Consider the following 16,038-nt stretch of genomic DNA (forward strand, 5'->3'; position numbering starts at 1 on the left):
GTTCTCCCGACGTCAAATGTTCCTTATTCGAGGGAGTATATATGACACATCTCGAGTTAACCCTTAAAATTTCCGTAGAGAATCGTTTTTTCTTTGGCTTACCATCAGCCGCAGCTAAAATTTAAATTTTAAACCTTAGTTTTAGAGTTGATTTTAATATATTTTTCATTATTTATTTACTACTAGCATTTGCTTTTAAACAGCTAAAAACACAGATATAAAATTTTTACCTATCAATATTTTTTAAGTTGCTCTCTAAACCCAACCACAACATTAGGTCTCTATTTACGACACGACTCAAACAACAGTAAACTAAATGGAACTATTTCACGAGAAACTATTTTTCTCCTCTTTTACATGCCGGTGATTTAGAAGGAGATGATCACACAATTGCACAAACAAGAAGGATGGCTGCAGTTCCCAAGAAAGGGAAAAAAAACACAGAAAAGATGGCTGACAATCAAGTGATCAACCGCTAGGAAGGCAGGAGGAAGAAGAAGAGGCCGCCCAATTCATTCGAACCAACCGTGTACCCGGTACCCATTCGTACCACCATACTCCAAGCAGCTAACACCGTGTGTAGATCCTATTTTTTTCTTTAAACTTCCAACTTTTTCCATCATATCAAACTTTCCTACTCACATAAACTTCCAACTTTGCCATCACATCGTTTCAATTTTAACCAAACTTTCAATTTTGGCGTGAACTAAACACAGCCTAAGCTGCAGCTTGCAACAATTGCAAAAAAAGCAGAGCTAACAAGAAGAGAGGAGGAGGAGGCAGCAGAGGGACCCAAGCAGAAAAGCAAAGCAAAGCAAAGGCAAGGCCCCCCCCTTCTCATGGAAAGCTGCCTCCGAGCTAACCCGGTTTGAACCAACGAACCCACCACTGTGTCCACAGCCTCCTCCCCGTTACAAATACCCTCCACCACCTCACTGTGCCTATCCGGGAATCGAACTCAACAAGCCAACCAAGAAGAGGAGAGGAGAAGAGAGGAGTCAAGAAACGCAAAAGGTTGGTGACCTCTCTTCAGTTTTGCTTCTCAGATGATGAAGTAGGATGATGAGCTGATTGTTTTAGTTTTCTGTATGTGTCGATCGATTAGCATTTCTAGTTAGGGGGTGGTTTTGTTTTGGAGATTTTTGGGGGTTAAAGTGTTGATACTCTGTTGTTTAGCAGCTTATCTGAACCTGCAAATCCTGCATCAAGTGCTGCTGTTGCTTGACAGTTTGTCTGAACTCTGAAACCTGGGCTAATTGCCACTCTTGTTTATTAGTTTATCTGAAACTGTTGTTGTTGATGGTTACTCTTGTTTTAACATTTTATCTGAACTTACATTGCATTAGCTACTAGCTATAGTTAGGAAAGAAAGAGCATCTCTTCATTTCTTGTTTAGTGGTTTGTATGATGATGCGAAATGGTGAAAGTGTTTACTGTTTAGCCCTCTTGTCGTTCTCTGCATCTCGTAGTTTAGATAATGGGAAGTACAGCTACGGAGCAAAGCGTTGAGATTAAAAAGCATCTCAATTTTGGAAAAAGGACGCTCAATGCTCTGAAACTTACTGTTAATTTTTGCATCAGAAAGAGGCAGAGCTGATGATAGATATGTCAGTCTTTGATCTCATTATCATGAATGACGCAATTGAGAATCTTATCTTCTTTGTCATGTTGTATTGTTATAAGCCGACAGGACTTTGAGTTGTCGTGATGTCGCTGTCTTACAAGATATGAACATCATACTAGTTTGGACTTCGGACTTAATACATGCTAGATAGTACGTTTTGTGGCATTTTGTTCAGCACTAGAAATGATCAACTTGTTTAGAATAATTTAGGATGTATTCAGTTTGTTCATTGGAAATGGTTGGCAAAATGTCAAGAATAATTCTGCACACATCATCAGTCTCGTTGCGTACGGATCTACTTTAATTTTGGGTTGAGGTGCAGATGGCCCTGTACCAGCTGTCGTCAAATGTTCAGTTATCTAAATTTGATAAAATTTTATAATATTAGCAAGATGCACAACCGGAATCTTCATGGAGATCTTGCTGTTTTGTTGCTTTAACAGACATGCAGATTAGATGCCAACAAACTTCCAAATTGTATTTCTTTACCATTGGATGGGTCTTAGCTGCTAAATCCTAAAATAAAGTGAACAAGTACAATTCACAGCAGTTCTAGGCTTTTTAAAGGACACCGAGCACTTTCAAATGTTAAATTATCAAATAATTATTTTGTTGGTCAATTCAAGATTTACATGTGCACGTCTTGTGCTCTAATTCTTTGTTTCTTTTTTCTAGTTTGTAGCAGTACAGGGGTCAATTCTTGGTGATCTTTTTTATCTCCTTTTTTTTTTCCCTTTGTCTTCCCATAATTTGATGATGCCAACATTCCATAACTTATTGCATGGCCCTCCAAATAAAATAATATGATTGCTCACAATTTAATAATGACAACATTCCCACAACTTATTGCAAGAAAACAAAATAAAATGATCTCAAAATAAAATAATAGCTTTCAATCAGATATGCTGTCAAACTCCACACGTCATTCTTTTCCACCTATGCATGTCATGTTCCTGGACCCTGGTAGGTAGTAAATAATTTCAGTGTCCACAGGGAGGATAAATGATTTTGTCATAGTTGGCTTGTCAATTTCAGTTCTTTGAAAATAGTGCAGGGTCCTATTTTCCTTTCTCTGGTCAATATTGTCCCTTACTCCATGTCTTTATTTGATTAAAAAAGTATCATATTGTCCTAACATGTGATATCTTTATTTTGAAGGTTATCAACAGTAAGTACTCATTGAAGTATCACTTCTTCAGGAGTAGTATGGGTATTGAAATTGTACCTCAATCCTTCAATGAGGAGCTGGATTCTACTGTTACTATCACTCCTGCTAGTGACAACATAGATGTGTCTGATGATACAAGTGTTCCTCATCCATCAGAAGTGCCTGCCACAGTAAATGTTGTTCTAGTTGAGCAATCTGATAATTCAATCTCTGAACCTTTGGAATCTGATGGAGCCAATGGAGCTACAGAAAATGTTGTTCCCTTGGCAAGTGAGAAGTCTACTGACAACAATGATGCTATGAATTCAGAGCCAGTGAATTCAGAACCATATGAAGCATCTCCTGCTAATAATGCTGAAAAGGGAGATGTGATGCAGCAGAGTGATGAGAACAATGGTGATAAACAGGAAAATCAGGATCTGTTGTCTCCAATGGCAGAAACAGCAGGAAGTGACAGTACCTCAGTCACATCGATGGAAGATGTTCAAGAAGCAAAGGATGCTGCTCCATCAGAGACAGATGATGCTACTGGCCACCCTCCTGATCTGTCAAATGACAAAGCTTGTGCTGGAAATGGAAATGGAAATGTCTTCCAAAATGCAAAGTGTGTCTTGACAACTTCGACAAAGAAGATGAAGGTAATTCCATTTCTTTGACATGTTCAATTTCATGAATCTTTAATTTTTCACTTAAGTAATGGAATTCATGAAATTTGTGAACTGAAACATATGGAAAGTATACTGTATGTCTTTTCAGTTTCTTTACAGTAGAATAAAAGTGCCGTATTTTTCTCACTAAAGAAACAAAAGTTTCTCATAAATCTGACCAAATTGAATGCTTTCTTGCATATGAATCATTAATTCCTTCTATATATTTTTACAGAGAAGTGCATCTGCAACTACAAGGAAGTCACTGCAAGCTACTAATACTGACGAAGGGAATGCTTCTACTCTCACCAACTCGTAAGCTTCACAACTTTTACACCAACCTCATGTTGTGTACAACCTCTTTTTCCTGAACAGCGCCTAATTCATTTATCTCTTGAAAATGCAGGAAATCATCAAATGGAAGGACCACAACAGTTCCAGCAGGCCCAGTTTTCAGATGTACTGAACGTGCCGAGAAGCGCAGAGAAGTATATACATTATTTATTAACAATTAAAATATGAAATATGGTGGATAAAAAGGGGGAAATTGCTCATTTGTTTATTTTCATGGTTTTATTCAGTTTTACATGAAGTTGGAGGAGAAGCACCAAGCTTTGGAGGAAGAGAAGATTCAGTTGGAGGCAAAATTGAAGGTAATTTATCTTTTATTTTGACGCGGCCATTTCCCAGATATGTATATTCATCTCTGTCTCCATACACCATAACCCCCTTTGAGGTTCAGATAGCTTAACCTGAAATTTGTCCACTGTTTGGAGTAGCTGAAGTTCTGTCAGTACTCTTGATCATGGTTCAGTTATGCATATAACTAAACCTAAACTTTTTTCCCTACCTATATGAGCAAGAGTACTAGAGATTAGTGAGAAATGATCTTTTGAAAACAGTAGTTAAAAACAGTTCATGATTAGTTGGAACTGCTCTCTATAGTCACAATATTCTTCTAGCTGGAAGAATAGAATCAGAGATGCAGTATCCATAAGCATCTCTTAGTTCAATAAATAAAAAATCAGGTTTACTTTCAAATATCTAAATTAATTGTTACCAACAGTCTAAAGAGCATAGCCTCAGGCTGAACAATTTTTCAGAAGCTGATCTGTAATAATTTTTCACAATCTGAACCTGCAGAAAGAACAAGAGGAAGCACTGAAGCTGCTGAGGAAGAGCCTGACGTTCAAGGCCACACCAATGCCAAGCTTCTACCACGAGGCTCCTTCTCCCAAGGCTGAATACAAGAAGGCAAGAACACTCTCAACTTCATCACATCCAATCTTCAGAAGAAGAAACAGAAAAAGAACATTGATCTCACGACTGTTTCTGCACCATTTTCTCTGCAGCTGCCGACGACGCGGCCCAAGTCGCCAAAGCTGGGGAGGAGGAAGGCCTCGACGGCGGCGGACGCCTCCAACTCGTCGGAGGAGAGCGACAGCACGCCGCGGCCGTGCTGCCGCGCCAGCCGCGACAGCCTCGACAGCATCTGCAAATGCAGCAGCAGCAGCAGAAACGGCAAGCCGCAGCAACCTGCAACCGCGAAGCCGGCAGCCTCCAAGAAGCAGCCCAAGCCACACGCCCACAAGCTCTCCGACCAGAGCGCCATGAACATCGCCGTCCACTAGCTGCTTCTCTCTCTGTCTCTCTCTTTCTTGCTTGGCTGCATGGATCAATCATGGAGGAAGGAACCAACCACCCAATTCAGGAGGAAAAAGAATCGAGTTCTTGTTTTTTTTCTTCTTCTTCTTCTCTAAGTAATTATTGGGAGTGATATGATGGGCTTCTGCAATCTTCAATCATGTGGTATTGGTGTAGATAATAAGTTATGATGATGATGATGCACAAGAGGGTTTGTGTGAGACTGCCTGCCATGGGTGAAGTTCAGAAGTGATGTTTTATTTTTAATTTATGCTGATTTTCACTTTGTTTATTTTGGGGATGTGAGAATGGCATGTGTCAGTCATAACTTCTTTTTCTTAATTTATGTGATGTGGGTGTTCTTGATGTAATTTATGTATTTATATATAATGTATATACTCACAATGCAAACAGAAGGCTTTGTTGTTGGTGGTGATGGTGATGGCAAGGAACACTGTTTGTTACTCCCTCCGTTTTAAGTCATTCTAACATTTCCCATATTTAAATTGATGTTAATAAATCTAGACATATATATCTATCTAGATTCATTAACATCAATATGAATATGGAAAATGCTAGAATGACTTACATTGTGAAACGGAGCAATTAGTACCTTACTTTATTTATGATCACTCAACTTCAGTTAAGGTTCAGAGTTGCTTTGATGGGTCTGTGATGAACAGTGTTTGTGATCACAATGTTTCTTCTTCTTTTTCTTTTTTTTGGTGATTATGTTGCCTTCTGGAGTATTACTTGATTGCAAAATTTCATTGACGGGTTCAAATCGTACATTCACATTTTCTCTCCGAATCGTGTTTTGATTTTGTTTTAAAAAGAAATTGCTCTTCAGTGTACTGCTCGTAAGCTGTTACAGAAAATTCAGACACACAAAATTCAGAGTTCAGACACACAGAGCAGTGTCTACTCTCCTCTGGGCTGCATCGAGATTCGTGCTACCTAACAGCCCAATCTCCTTTCCCACGCTATCCAACGGCGGAGAACGCGCCACGTGTCCCGCCTCACCCACCTCAACCCATCCACCACCTGAGCCGCACTGCCACTCGCCGAGAAGACTCGCCGCGTCACTCGCCGTCGCCGCGCGCCATGAGAGCCGCTTGCTTCTTCACCGGCGCCGCCGCCACCGCCTCGCTCCCCCTCCCCTCCACCTCCGCCTCCGCCTCCTCGTGCTGTCAACGGAGGCCCGCCTCCCTCCGCTGCTCCCGCCCTCGCCGCAGCTTCGGCGTGGCGCGGGCGCTCGACGAGCGGCTCGTCGAGGCCGCGCCGCCCGCGGAAACCGAGGTGGAGGAGCCCGGAGTTGCGGATGGAGGTGGAGAAGGGGAGGGGGAGGTGGAGGATTCGGCACCGTCGGGGGAGGAGGAGGAGGAGGAGGAGCCAGCGAGGGCTCCGGTGAGGAGCAGGCGGCGGCAGGAGGAGGAGGAGGAGGAGGCCGCGCCGGGGCACGACCGGTTCAAGCTCATCAACGGCAAGGAGGTAGTGGCACCTCATCGTGGCCTCCTGTAGATTTATCTATCTTTTTAATGTCCAATTAAACTCTTCTCTCTGAACTAATTGGGATGTTAACTCACCTGTGTTGTGTTGCATGTGAGAATGGATAATTCACTCTGTACATAGCAATTTGAAAATTTGTTGGTTCGAATTTTACTGAAATTGGAGGGTTTTGCAGATTTTTCAAGAGAAGGCATACCTGGTTGGGGTTGAGTGCAAGAGGAGTGGAGGAAGTATGTTCAGTATAGAGGAATCACTTGAGGAGCTGGAGCAGCTAGCGGATACCGCCGGGCTCATGGTTGTCGGCTCAACCTATCAAAAGTAAGTCCCGAATCAGGTCATGTTGTAGTTTGTTGGCGTGGCGTTAGGTGCCATATAATTGATTGAATGTGGTGGTGTAGTGTGGTTATGCTTCCTAAGAAATGGTATGCGACTATGCATTTTGCTATACAACCTCGTTTCTTGCATAAACAAAACATAATTGCTACACATTATCTTTTCCTGTGGGGGATATGTATAGCAGGGATGTCCATCTTTGTGATGCTTCATGTGCAAAAGGTGAACTAATATTGATGGAAAAGTATCATATGGACTGAAAATTCCGGTTAGCTAGTTTGTGCAATCATATCTGTTCAGTCAAAAGCATAAATTGGGAATTCTGAGGAAAGTAATGACACTCAATTTCATGCCACACCCTATGTCTGGCTTTAGGGAATTCTATGACGAAATTCAACCTCTGCAAAGGGACATGGTAATGTTCGTTGAAGTATGGTTCTGAAAACGTGCCACAGCTTTACCAGGACTTTTCATCAATCCAGTATAAATTAATTTCAAAAGTTTTTGCATTGTTATCTTACCCTGATGGCATGAAAAGATGCCACAAACAACAGTCTATTATCTGCCAGTTGAAATGTTGAATCATATTACATTTTTGCTATATGAATTATATCCCCTTTCCCTTGTAAATATGTACATACCCCTTTCTTAAGTAAATTTGGTCCGCCTATCTTAGGCCGGCCCGGCTAATTATATCCCCTTTCGAGATAATGTATATGAATTGTATTCCCTTAGTGTGTTATTCTATACATGTCTTGTTTGAGCTGCAGATGTTTCATGGTTTCTGCTTTTGTTCAGGCTTTCTACCCCAAATCCAAGGACTTATATTGGTTCAGGCAAAGTTGCTGAAATCAAGAGCGCAATTCATGCCCATGATGTTGAGACTGTGATTTTCGATGATGAGTTGTCCCCTGGGTAAGATGATCATTACCTACTTCTGCAAGACTCGATTTCTCTTTTTTTCCCTGTTTGCTATATCTTATTCCAAGATTTTATCCTTGATCATTTGCTATGTTATCAATTCAGACAATTGCGTAACTTGGAGAAGTCATTTGGTGGGGGCGTTCGAGTCTGTGACAGGACTGCTCTTATTCTGGACATATTTAACCAAAGGGCTGCAACACATGAAGCTGCTCTACAGGTGAACTGAACTGAACATCTTGGTGTCATTTTCTAGACAAGCGACATGGCTTTAATTGTATAATAAGCAGCTGTGTTATTAGCAGAAATTTCTCCTTGTAACAAGAACTGTCTTTGTAGTTATAAAAATTCCTATGACATTTCACTCATCTATATTTGGGTGATAAAGAACATAATCTTTTCAATAAAATGCTAATGACAGTTCCTTTACCAGCTACCAGTGGTAAGTTGCTTTGGTGGGCTATTAGGCTCTGGCAAATGCGAACTATTACAACTATAACTAGTGGATACCCTGCAGCTTGCTGCAGGATTTTAGAAGTCCTTCTAAAACACTTAAAAACAACATTGAATTAAAGGTGAGACAATATGTTAAGCTATAATTAATACATAACGGTTAGCATACAAAATACATTTGTGGTCGTGATCCAACAGCCCTTCTTTTCTAGATGATGTGGCTCAACGCATGTTGAGTAATTAGGTCCAACCATATCGGAACAGTAGATATCTTGGTAGAAAAATCTGCATGCCAGTACATTAGCTGACTATCTTCATGAAATGGCGTGCACTGTACAAAATCATATTGCTTTTGGTAGTGTTTTGCAAGTCTGCATTGACTATGCAAGATCGGAATATCAAAATTTCTACATAGATATTTTGTGATGTATGGCCTCGATTGAGACTCCTTTGGAGTTGAAACTAACTACAGTACTGCATTTGATTTAGAATTGATTTTCATGTGCAATCATCCTTTTAGGTCACTTTGGCACAAATGGAATATCAACTTCCAAGGTTGACAAAGATGTGGAGTCATCTTGAACGACAGTCAGGAGGTCAAGTCAAGGGTATGGGTGAGAAACAAATTGAAGTTGACAAGCGCATCTTGAGAACACAAGTAATATTCTCTTACTAAAAGTTCAACGATTTATATGTTTTGCTTTGCACCAAATGCCAAACTACTTTGCTGTCAGGATCTTTATTTCAATTGAATGGCATACACATATTTATGCATTGTTTCCTCATCCATGTATTTGCTACTTCAGATTTCCTCATCGAAATAGTTTATGTAGACTTCCGTTCTGTGTGTATGTGCTGTCACCTAGATGTGTGGACTGTGGAGAATATCACCAGATATGTTTTATGTGTTGGTTGTTACTACTTCCATCAGTGAAAGAACATGCATTTTGCAGCATCTTGATCATTGACTTGCCACTTTTATCACCTGCGTGGAATAAAAAAAATTGATGATCTGTAGCCATTTAATAGTTAATGACAAGCTCCATTGATAATTAATTGGAAGGCTTGTATTTTTTTTCACCAAGTGTATTGTCCAATTTGCATGGATAATATTTTTGTTTCTAATGATTCTTGAATCAAGTGCCATTGATAGATAAGTGCTTTAAGGAAAGAATTGGAGTCTGTCCGAAAACATCGGAAGCTGTACCGCAACCGTCGGCAATCAGTGCCTATTCCTGTTGTTTCTCTGGTATAATCATGAAGTTCTTCTCAAATATAATAGAAAGTTTCCTATTCACTATAATTTGTTGATATATTCACTTTGAAAACTTTTAGGTGGGATATACAAATGCTGGGAAAAGTACACTGTTGAACCGCTTAACTGGGGCTGATGTACTTGCAGAGGATAAATTGTTTGCCACACTGGATCCAACAACAAGGAGGGTTTTGGTACGTTATCAGGCCTCAGTAATATTATAATAATATGTAAGGTTCTGTGTGAAGTGTGTAATCTGGGGATAAATAACATCTAGCCTCATTATCGTTTTTATCTGTTGGGGAATTTCTTCGGGTGACACGCATGTATGGAAGAGATGATATTTCTGTAATAATGCTTCATTGATAATAGGTCTACGAATAAAGTAACTTGAGCAGTTATGCTGTTTTCTGTTTTAGTTTTCATTGATATTTTCTTGATGGTTTACTGACTAAATGTGCACTACTTTGCAGATGAAGAATGGTACTGAATTCCTCCTAACAGATACTGTTGGATTCATTCAAAAATTACCTACTATGTTGGTAAGATGTTTTCCAAAGCGGCACTCTTATGCATATGTTGCTTCTAGAATACCCATGATGTGCATGACTGTCCCTATTCAAAGTTTACACAGAAAAATCACATAACAGAGGATTATGATTTCCCCTCCTTTGCTGATACTAACAAGCAAATTAACTATTGGCACTTGTCCTGTTGTCCAGGTAGCAGCATTTAGAGCAACATTGGAGGAGATATCAGAATCATCAGTTATAGTTCATCTTGTAGATATCAGGTGAGCAACTGGCATGCAAAGGTTTTTTGCCACATTGTAAATTCAACATAATGCATCTGTGCGTGTTGTGTTAAATGTTTTTTTTTTCATATGCTTTCCAGCCATCCGTTAGCTCAACAGCAGATAGATGCTGTTGACAAAGTGTTGAAGGAGTTGGATATAGAGTCAATTCCCAAGTTGGTTGTATGGAATAAGGTTAGTTTCTAAATGCATTGGACCTCATCCACTAAGAATTTCAATGATTTCAACAAATTTCAAGTGCTATAGCCCGTATGGACGGTATTATGATGATACAGTTGCTCTAAGTTTAATCTGGCGTATATGCTATACCATTTATCAAATTGATAATACTAAAGCCTTTCGAGTAGAAGTTGCCCCTAATTTTAAGCTCTGTAATGCAGTTTGGGTGCACTAAGCATTTCTATTTAATCAATAACTCTGTAATATCAGGATATATAGCATGCTGAGTTATATAATGATGGCTTTTGAAATTCTTGACCAAAATATATGGCATGTAGATTGACAATACTGATGACACACTGAGAGTGAAAGAGGAAGCTGAGAAACAAGGGATAATCTGCATATCAGCCATCAATGGTGATGGTTTGGAGGAGTTCTGCAATGCAATTCAAGCAAAGTTGAAAGTACGACTTGTTTCCAGACTTCAGATATAAGCTTTTGTTAGGTCCTATTGCTTATTTTATTGTTCTAAAATGAATTATGCCTATCTATCTTCTACAGGACTCATTGGTGCCGATAGAAGCTTTTGTTCCATATGACAAAGGAGAGCTCCTGAGTGACATACACAAGGTTGGGATGGTTGAGAAAACGGTGAGTATCATGCTCGATCATTAAAACATGTTTTTGCCTATCAATATGCTCTAACTTTTAAATTGAATGTTTGGTAAAACCTTTATCCTTCTTACTTGAAGATAACAACGATGTTTCCACAAAATATTTATTGCAGGAGTACACGGAAAATGGTACCTTTGTAAAAGCGCATGTGCCTCTGCCTCTTGCAAGGCTTCTCACGCCGCTGCGGCAGCAGGTGGCGGCTGTTTCATGATGTGAACGTCTTGCATATTGCTATCGGCAATTCACATAATTTGCTAGCCTTTGTAGTTTGTACAGAGCTAAGCCATAGATTTTCATGCCATCAGTTTGACCTGTGTAGAGCATCATTACAAAAATGTAGTAGATGAGTTAGATAGATGTAAAAACAGTGTAACATCAATTGCATTACTACTGTAAATATTTTTTGGGCAGAAATTGACACTTGCCTTGTTCTACTTGAAAATCTGTCTCACTCTACTGAATATACTATCGCCCCAACATTATTACATGGTGTACGTGATCATCATTTCAGTTATGAATTCTGCAGATAAATCAACTTGGTGTTCTTTACAGACAAGGCTACTACTGAAAAAAAAATAATAAGTTTCAGGGAGCAGTTAGCAAAACTTAGGGCTTTCACTTTGATGTCATTTCTAACCATACCATTTTTTGGCAAGTTACCAAAATTGTGCATATGTTTGGTTTCTTACCAAATTTTGGTAAAAACGCCAAAATTTTGGCGTTTTTACCAAAATTTGGCAACAAAGTGAATTTTGGTAGCATATATGTTGGCAACAAAGTGAACACATCCAAAATGGCTATATTGCCTAAATTTAGCAACATTGACAACCTTACCAAAATTTTGGCAATGCCAAAATTTGATAAGGTTTATTTTGGCAACAAAGTGAAGTCGCTAACGTTTGTGTGCAGTAACAGATTCACTGGTGTGCAGTCCTATAGTGGAACCAACTCTGCAGGGGCAAGTAAAATAGTCCAAGATACCCTAAGGATTCAACAGAGAATCCTATGATGCCCATCGCAAAATCTGCAACATTACAATGAATGTTCTATTTTACAAGGACAACATTCATTCCCAAAGAAGAAAAATAAATAAATAAACCTCACGCTGCCGAGTTGCAGTAACTTGCAAAAGAAAAAAAAAATGTTGCTGGCCAGTAGTGCTTAAACTCTTTACATGATAATACAGACTTCATAAGAGAAGAGGCATTGCTTCACATGACTAGCAGACTAAATGCTGGTGATTGTTTTGGCTTCAAATGCCAAAAGCACATCACATTAGTTGTCTTCACAAAACTGAGTCACCAGTTAAATTGCATTGTATGGTCTAACTTATCAGTCATTTCAAGATAGAGATCATGGCAAGGGGATCTGATTCAGTTGAGATGTGGCCTGCTACAAACTCAACTAGTAATCCTTAAGCCGCAACAGCATGTGCTTCAGATGAATGATTCTTGTAGAATTTGCTCAAGCTTGTGCGCGCGATTACATCCCCGGATAATGATGCTGTCGATGACTTGGTGATTTTCACCTCAATGAAGTCACCAACCACTGGCTTGCGCAGTTCATCACCTTCAAATGTATGCGGTACAGGGACGCTCGCAAACGAAACCCTATGCCCCCTGTCGGTTTTTCCAATCATCTCTGTTTCAGGAGCCCGCTTGTTCGGTCCCTCGACTAGAACTAGCTGTACTGTCCCAACCTGAGAATCGTAGATCTTCGCTGTAGTTTCACGGAAGGTGCTGATTAGCTCTGCAAGTCTCCTCTGCTTGACATCATCGGGGACATCATCCACATAATTCCGATGAGCATGAGTCTTTTCTCTCATGCTATATGCAAACATGTAGGCCATATCATATCCAACAGCCCTTACAAGGGTAAGAGTCTCAGCATGTTCCTCTTCTGTCTCTCCACAAAAACCTAATAGACAAGAGATTTTTTTTTGTCAAAATAGAAGTGAATAATCATTAACGAAGTGCACTCAGAAAACAGATGTGTAATTGCTAATTGTAAAATGGCAAATTGTAGAAACAAAATACAAGTCACAGCATAACTACACAAGAAAACTGGTTTGACAGCAGGACTTGTCAAAGTCATGTAACAAAACAGGTGATAGTGTTGTAGTATTATAGTAAATCTGAGTACACTCCAAGAAAATGATGTGAAATTCTGAAGCATTTTCAATTTTTCAGTATGAATAATTAAGGGGGTGGAATGGAACTAGAGGATATACATTTGAACTACCATGGAAATAAGAAAAGGAGCACATAGAAATAAATATAGAATGTGGATCTGGTTAGGCCAAAAATATAGTATGGTCAACCTAGTTCTAAGTTGTACCTAGAAGATATTCTCAAGTGCAAGTGACACATTTGTGAGCATGCAACAAATTAGTCAAACAGGATATAGTCTCAAACTCTAAACATGCATGCCAGTTTTATTCAGTTAGTGATACTTGGTGGTACTTAGCTAGCACATCATTTTCCAACTCAGGTTATTATATCCTTACTATTATCCACATCCAATGGAGCTACGACATATATGGTTTATCACCCTTTCTTGAAGCAGCCAAACAGGAAATAAATAGCCACATTGCTAGTACTTTGTAGAAAATATTGCAACTTTGAAAAGCAGGAAACAGATAGAAGATAGACCATAAGGTCATACAATGATGATCTCGGAAAAGTGACCTACCACTTATGAAATCACTGCTTAACCCAACATCTGGAATGATACTACGGATTTTCTGCACAAGCTCCAAGTATGCCTCTCTAGTATAACCCCGACGCATACGTTCCAGCACTGCTGAGCTGCCTGATTGAGCTGGCATATGAATAAGTTTGCAAACATTGTGCCTATCCCGCATTAAATATAGAAGCTCGTCTGGGTAATCCTTTGGATGCGGAGAGGTAAACCTGAACCGCATCTCAGGGTATTCCAAAGATAACTGATCCAGGAGATCAGCAAAACGCAACCCCATATTCTTCACCTTGCACATGCTAGAAAACCCTTCACTGAGCTCCCAGTTTTTACCAGGTTCTAATTCCTCAACTTCAGAAGTGTCGTTATAACTGTTTACGTTCTGACCAAGAAGCATTACTTCCTTCACGCCTGCTTTCCAGAGCTCCCCAACTTCTCGGACAATTGAGGACACTGGACGGGACCTTTCCCTACCTCTAGTGAAAGGAACGATACAAAAGGAGCACATATTGTTGCAACCCCTCATAATTGATACAAATGCGGTCACTGAATTGTCAGAGATCCTAACTGGGGTGATGTCAGCATACGTCTCCTCGAGTGAGAGAAGCGTGTTGATACCCTTCTGCCCATAATCAACTTCCTGCAGCAACCTAGGCAAGTCCCTATACGCATCAGGTCCACAGACAACATCAACCATCTTATCAGAATCGAGAATTTTCTCCTTCAATCGCTCTGCCATGCACCCAAGAACGGCAATCTTTGGAGGCCGCAGAGATCTTGACCGCCCTGCAGCAACATTAGCTTTCCATTGCCTTTTCAGGAACCAAAAGTAGTTCAGTCGCTGCCAGACTTTCTGCTCTGCGTTGTCACGGATTGCACATGTGTTGATAAATATTATCTCTGCACTCTCAGGGTCAGGGACAATTTCATCATACCCTTCATTTTTCATGATAGAAAGCACGATCTCCATGTCGTTTACATTCATTTGGCACCCATATGTCTCATGGTAAATGCGACCCTTGCTTGCTGTCACCGGACCAGACTCTAAACTAGACAAACCAAAAAAACAAAGCATGGGGTCAGCAAAGCTTGCAGTCAAAATCAGAAAAGAGAAGTATGAAGTAAGCATAGTAAATTGGAACAACGAAAATATTTGTGTAAAGCAAAAGAACAAGTCTTTCAATCCTTCAAGGTTCAGTGTCACAAGAAAGATAACTACCTACTACAATGAATTAATTGTAGTTATTGCCAATGAACTAATTCAAATCTTTTTTTTCCAAAACAGAGGTGAAATATTTCAGCGCGATCAGAAAAATTCCCAAGGTAAGAAAATCAGAATATATCCATACCTAGGCACCCACTCAACATGGATTACCTAGGGTATTAACTATAAGACACAACAAAACAATTCCTAGGATTTACATTTTTCCACATAACACATGGCTTTTTACTGTTCTAATTTCCATGCAATATCTTTACCGCACTAAACGCAAATTTTAGCACTGACTCAACCATTTCAATTAGGCACCAGAAGATTCACACACACCACTGATCATTACACCACCAAAACCTTGGAATAATTCCACCTAGCAACTCGCGCCGCTTGCTAATCTTCACTGCACCCACAATGTGCTCAATCGATGTTTCCACTTCGAATAATAACGATCACCATGTTCATCAGGCCACAATTCTAGTAAAACACCTCTACTTTTAACACTACAGTGCCCACTGTACTACCCGAGCAAACCTACAACCACAACAACAGCAGGAGGAGGAGGAGGAAGTGAGAGGGGGTGCAAAAAAGAAACGGGCACATTACTCTGTCTGCGCCTCGGACACGGCCGTGGCGGCGGATGCGGCGAGCGGACGGGAGGGGCCAGAGCGGGCGAGGCGGCGGGGAGGAGGCGGGGGCGGATGGGCGGCGCTGGAGAGGCATCGAGGAGCCGCGCACGGGGAAGGAGCAAGGGGCGCGGGGGAGTAGCGGCGGCGGAGGAGGAAGGCGCGGCGGTGGCTGAGGCCCCGGCCGAGGCGGAGCGCGGCGGCGGCGGTGAGCGGCGCCGCCATGGCGAGGTTGGGTTTTGGATGTGGTGGAGAGGAGAGGAGAGGGGGTAGGGATTTACTCGGATAACCCTATGGGGT

At 40.6% G+C, this 16,038-nt stretch overlaps 3 protein-coding genes across 3 annotated transcripts; 2 read left to right on the forward strand and 1 right to left on the reverse strand.

Moving 5' to 3' along the window:
- The first annotated feature begins 943 nt into the window (after positions 1-943).
- On the forward strand, positions 944-5,499 carry LOC4350827 (protein WVD2-like 1). The gene is made up of 7 exons (XM_015760135.3): positions 944-1,014; positions 2,783-3,430; positions 3,675-3,754; positions 3,846-3,927; positions 4,021-4,092; positions 4,583-4,693; positions 4,792-5,499. Exons 2-7 carry the CDS (start codon positions 2,831-2,833, stop codon positions 5,068-5,070), a joined length of 1,224 nt encoding a protein of 407 aa, XP_015615621.1. The 5' UTR covers positions 944-1,014; positions 2,783-2,830; the 3' UTR covers positions 5,071-5,499.
- A 640-nt stretch (positions 5,500-6,139) lies between these two features.
- On the forward strand, positions 6,140-11,665 carry LOC4350828 (uncharacterized). The gene is made up of 13 exons (XM_015760080.3): positions 6,140-6,574; positions 6,768-6,910; positions 7,724-7,840; positions 7,952-8,066; positions 8,820-8,957; positions 9,453-9,548; positions 9,635-9,748; positions 10,028-10,096; positions 10,277-10,347; positions 10,449-10,542; positions 10,866-10,991; positions 11,089-11,178; positions 11,315-11,665. The coding sequence occupies exons 1-13, from the start codon at positions 6,188-6,190 to the stop codon at positions 11,411-11,413; spliced, it is 1,659 nt and encodes a 552-aa protein (XP_015615566.1). The 5' UTR covers positions 6,140-6,187; the 3' UTR covers positions 11,414-11,665.
- A 608-nt stretch (positions 11,666-12,273) lies between these two features.
- Positions 12,274-15,972, reverse strand: LOC4350829 (CDK5RAP1-like protein). The gene is made up of 3 exons (NM_001423214.1): positions 15,719-15,972; positions 13,894-14,948; positions 12,274-13,119 (listed from the first exon to the last, which is right to left on the reverse strand). Exons 1-3 carry the CDS (start codon positions 15,961-15,963, stop codon positions 12,617-12,619), a joined length of 1,803 nt encoding a protein of 600 aa, NP_001410143.1. The 5' UTR covers positions 15,964-15,972; the 3' UTR covers positions 12,274-12,616.
- Positions 15,973-16,038: the final 66 nt, after the last annotated feature.

The sequence above is a fragment of the Oryza sativa genome, chromosome 11 (genome assembly GCF_034140825.1).
Source record: "Oryza sativa Japonica Group chromosome 11, ASM3414082v1".
Classification (NCBI taxonomy): Eukaryota; Viridiplantae; Streptophyta; class Magnoliopsida; order Poales; family Poaceae; genus Oryza; species Oryza sativa.

What these genes read in the sequence shown, in the direction of transcription:
- LOC4350829 (NM_001423214.1), bottom strand. Translation starts at nt 15,963, where the DNA reads ATGGCGGCGCCGCTCACCGCCGCCGCCGCGCTCCGCCTCGGCCGGGGC. An exon ending in GTGTCCGAGGCGCAGACAGA is followed by an intron (nt 14,949 to 15,718) that starts GTAATGTGCCCG and finishes TGGTTTGTCTAG; the next exon opens with TTTAGAGTCTGGTCCGGTGA. An exon ending in AAGCAGTGATTTCATAAGTG is followed by an intron (nt 13,120 to 13,893) that starts GTAGGTCACTTT and finishes CTTGTCTATTAG; the next exon opens with GTTTTTGTGGAGAGACAGAA.
- LOC4350827 (XM_015760135.3), top strand. Translation starts at nt 2,831, where the DNA reads ATGGGTATTGAAATTGTACCTCAATCCTTCAATGAGGAGCTGGATTCT. An exon ending in GTGCCGAGAAGCGCAGAGAA is followed by an intron (nt 3,928 to 4,020) that starts GTATATACATTA and finishes GGTTTTATTCAG; the next exon opens with TTTTACATGAAGTTGGAGGA. An exon ending in CCAAGGCTGAATACAAGAAG is followed by an intron (nt 4,694 to 4,791) that starts GCAAGAACACTC and finishes TTTTCTCTGCAG; the next exon opens with CTGCCGACGACGCGGCCCAA.
- LOC4350828 (XM_015760080.3), top strand. Translation starts at nt 6,188, where the DNA reads ATGAGAGCCGCTTGCTTCTTCACCGGCGCCGCCGCCACCGCCTCGCTC. An exon ending in CTATTCCTGTTGTTTCTCTG is followed by an intron (nt 9,549 to 9,634) that starts GTATAATCATGA and finishes GAAAACTTTTAG; the next exon opens with GTGGGATATACAAATGCTGG. An exon ending in CAACAACAAGGAGGGTTTTG is followed by an intron (nt 9,749 to 10,027) that starts GTACGTTATCAG and finishes ACTACTTTGCAG; the next exon opens with ATGAAGAATGGTACTGAATT.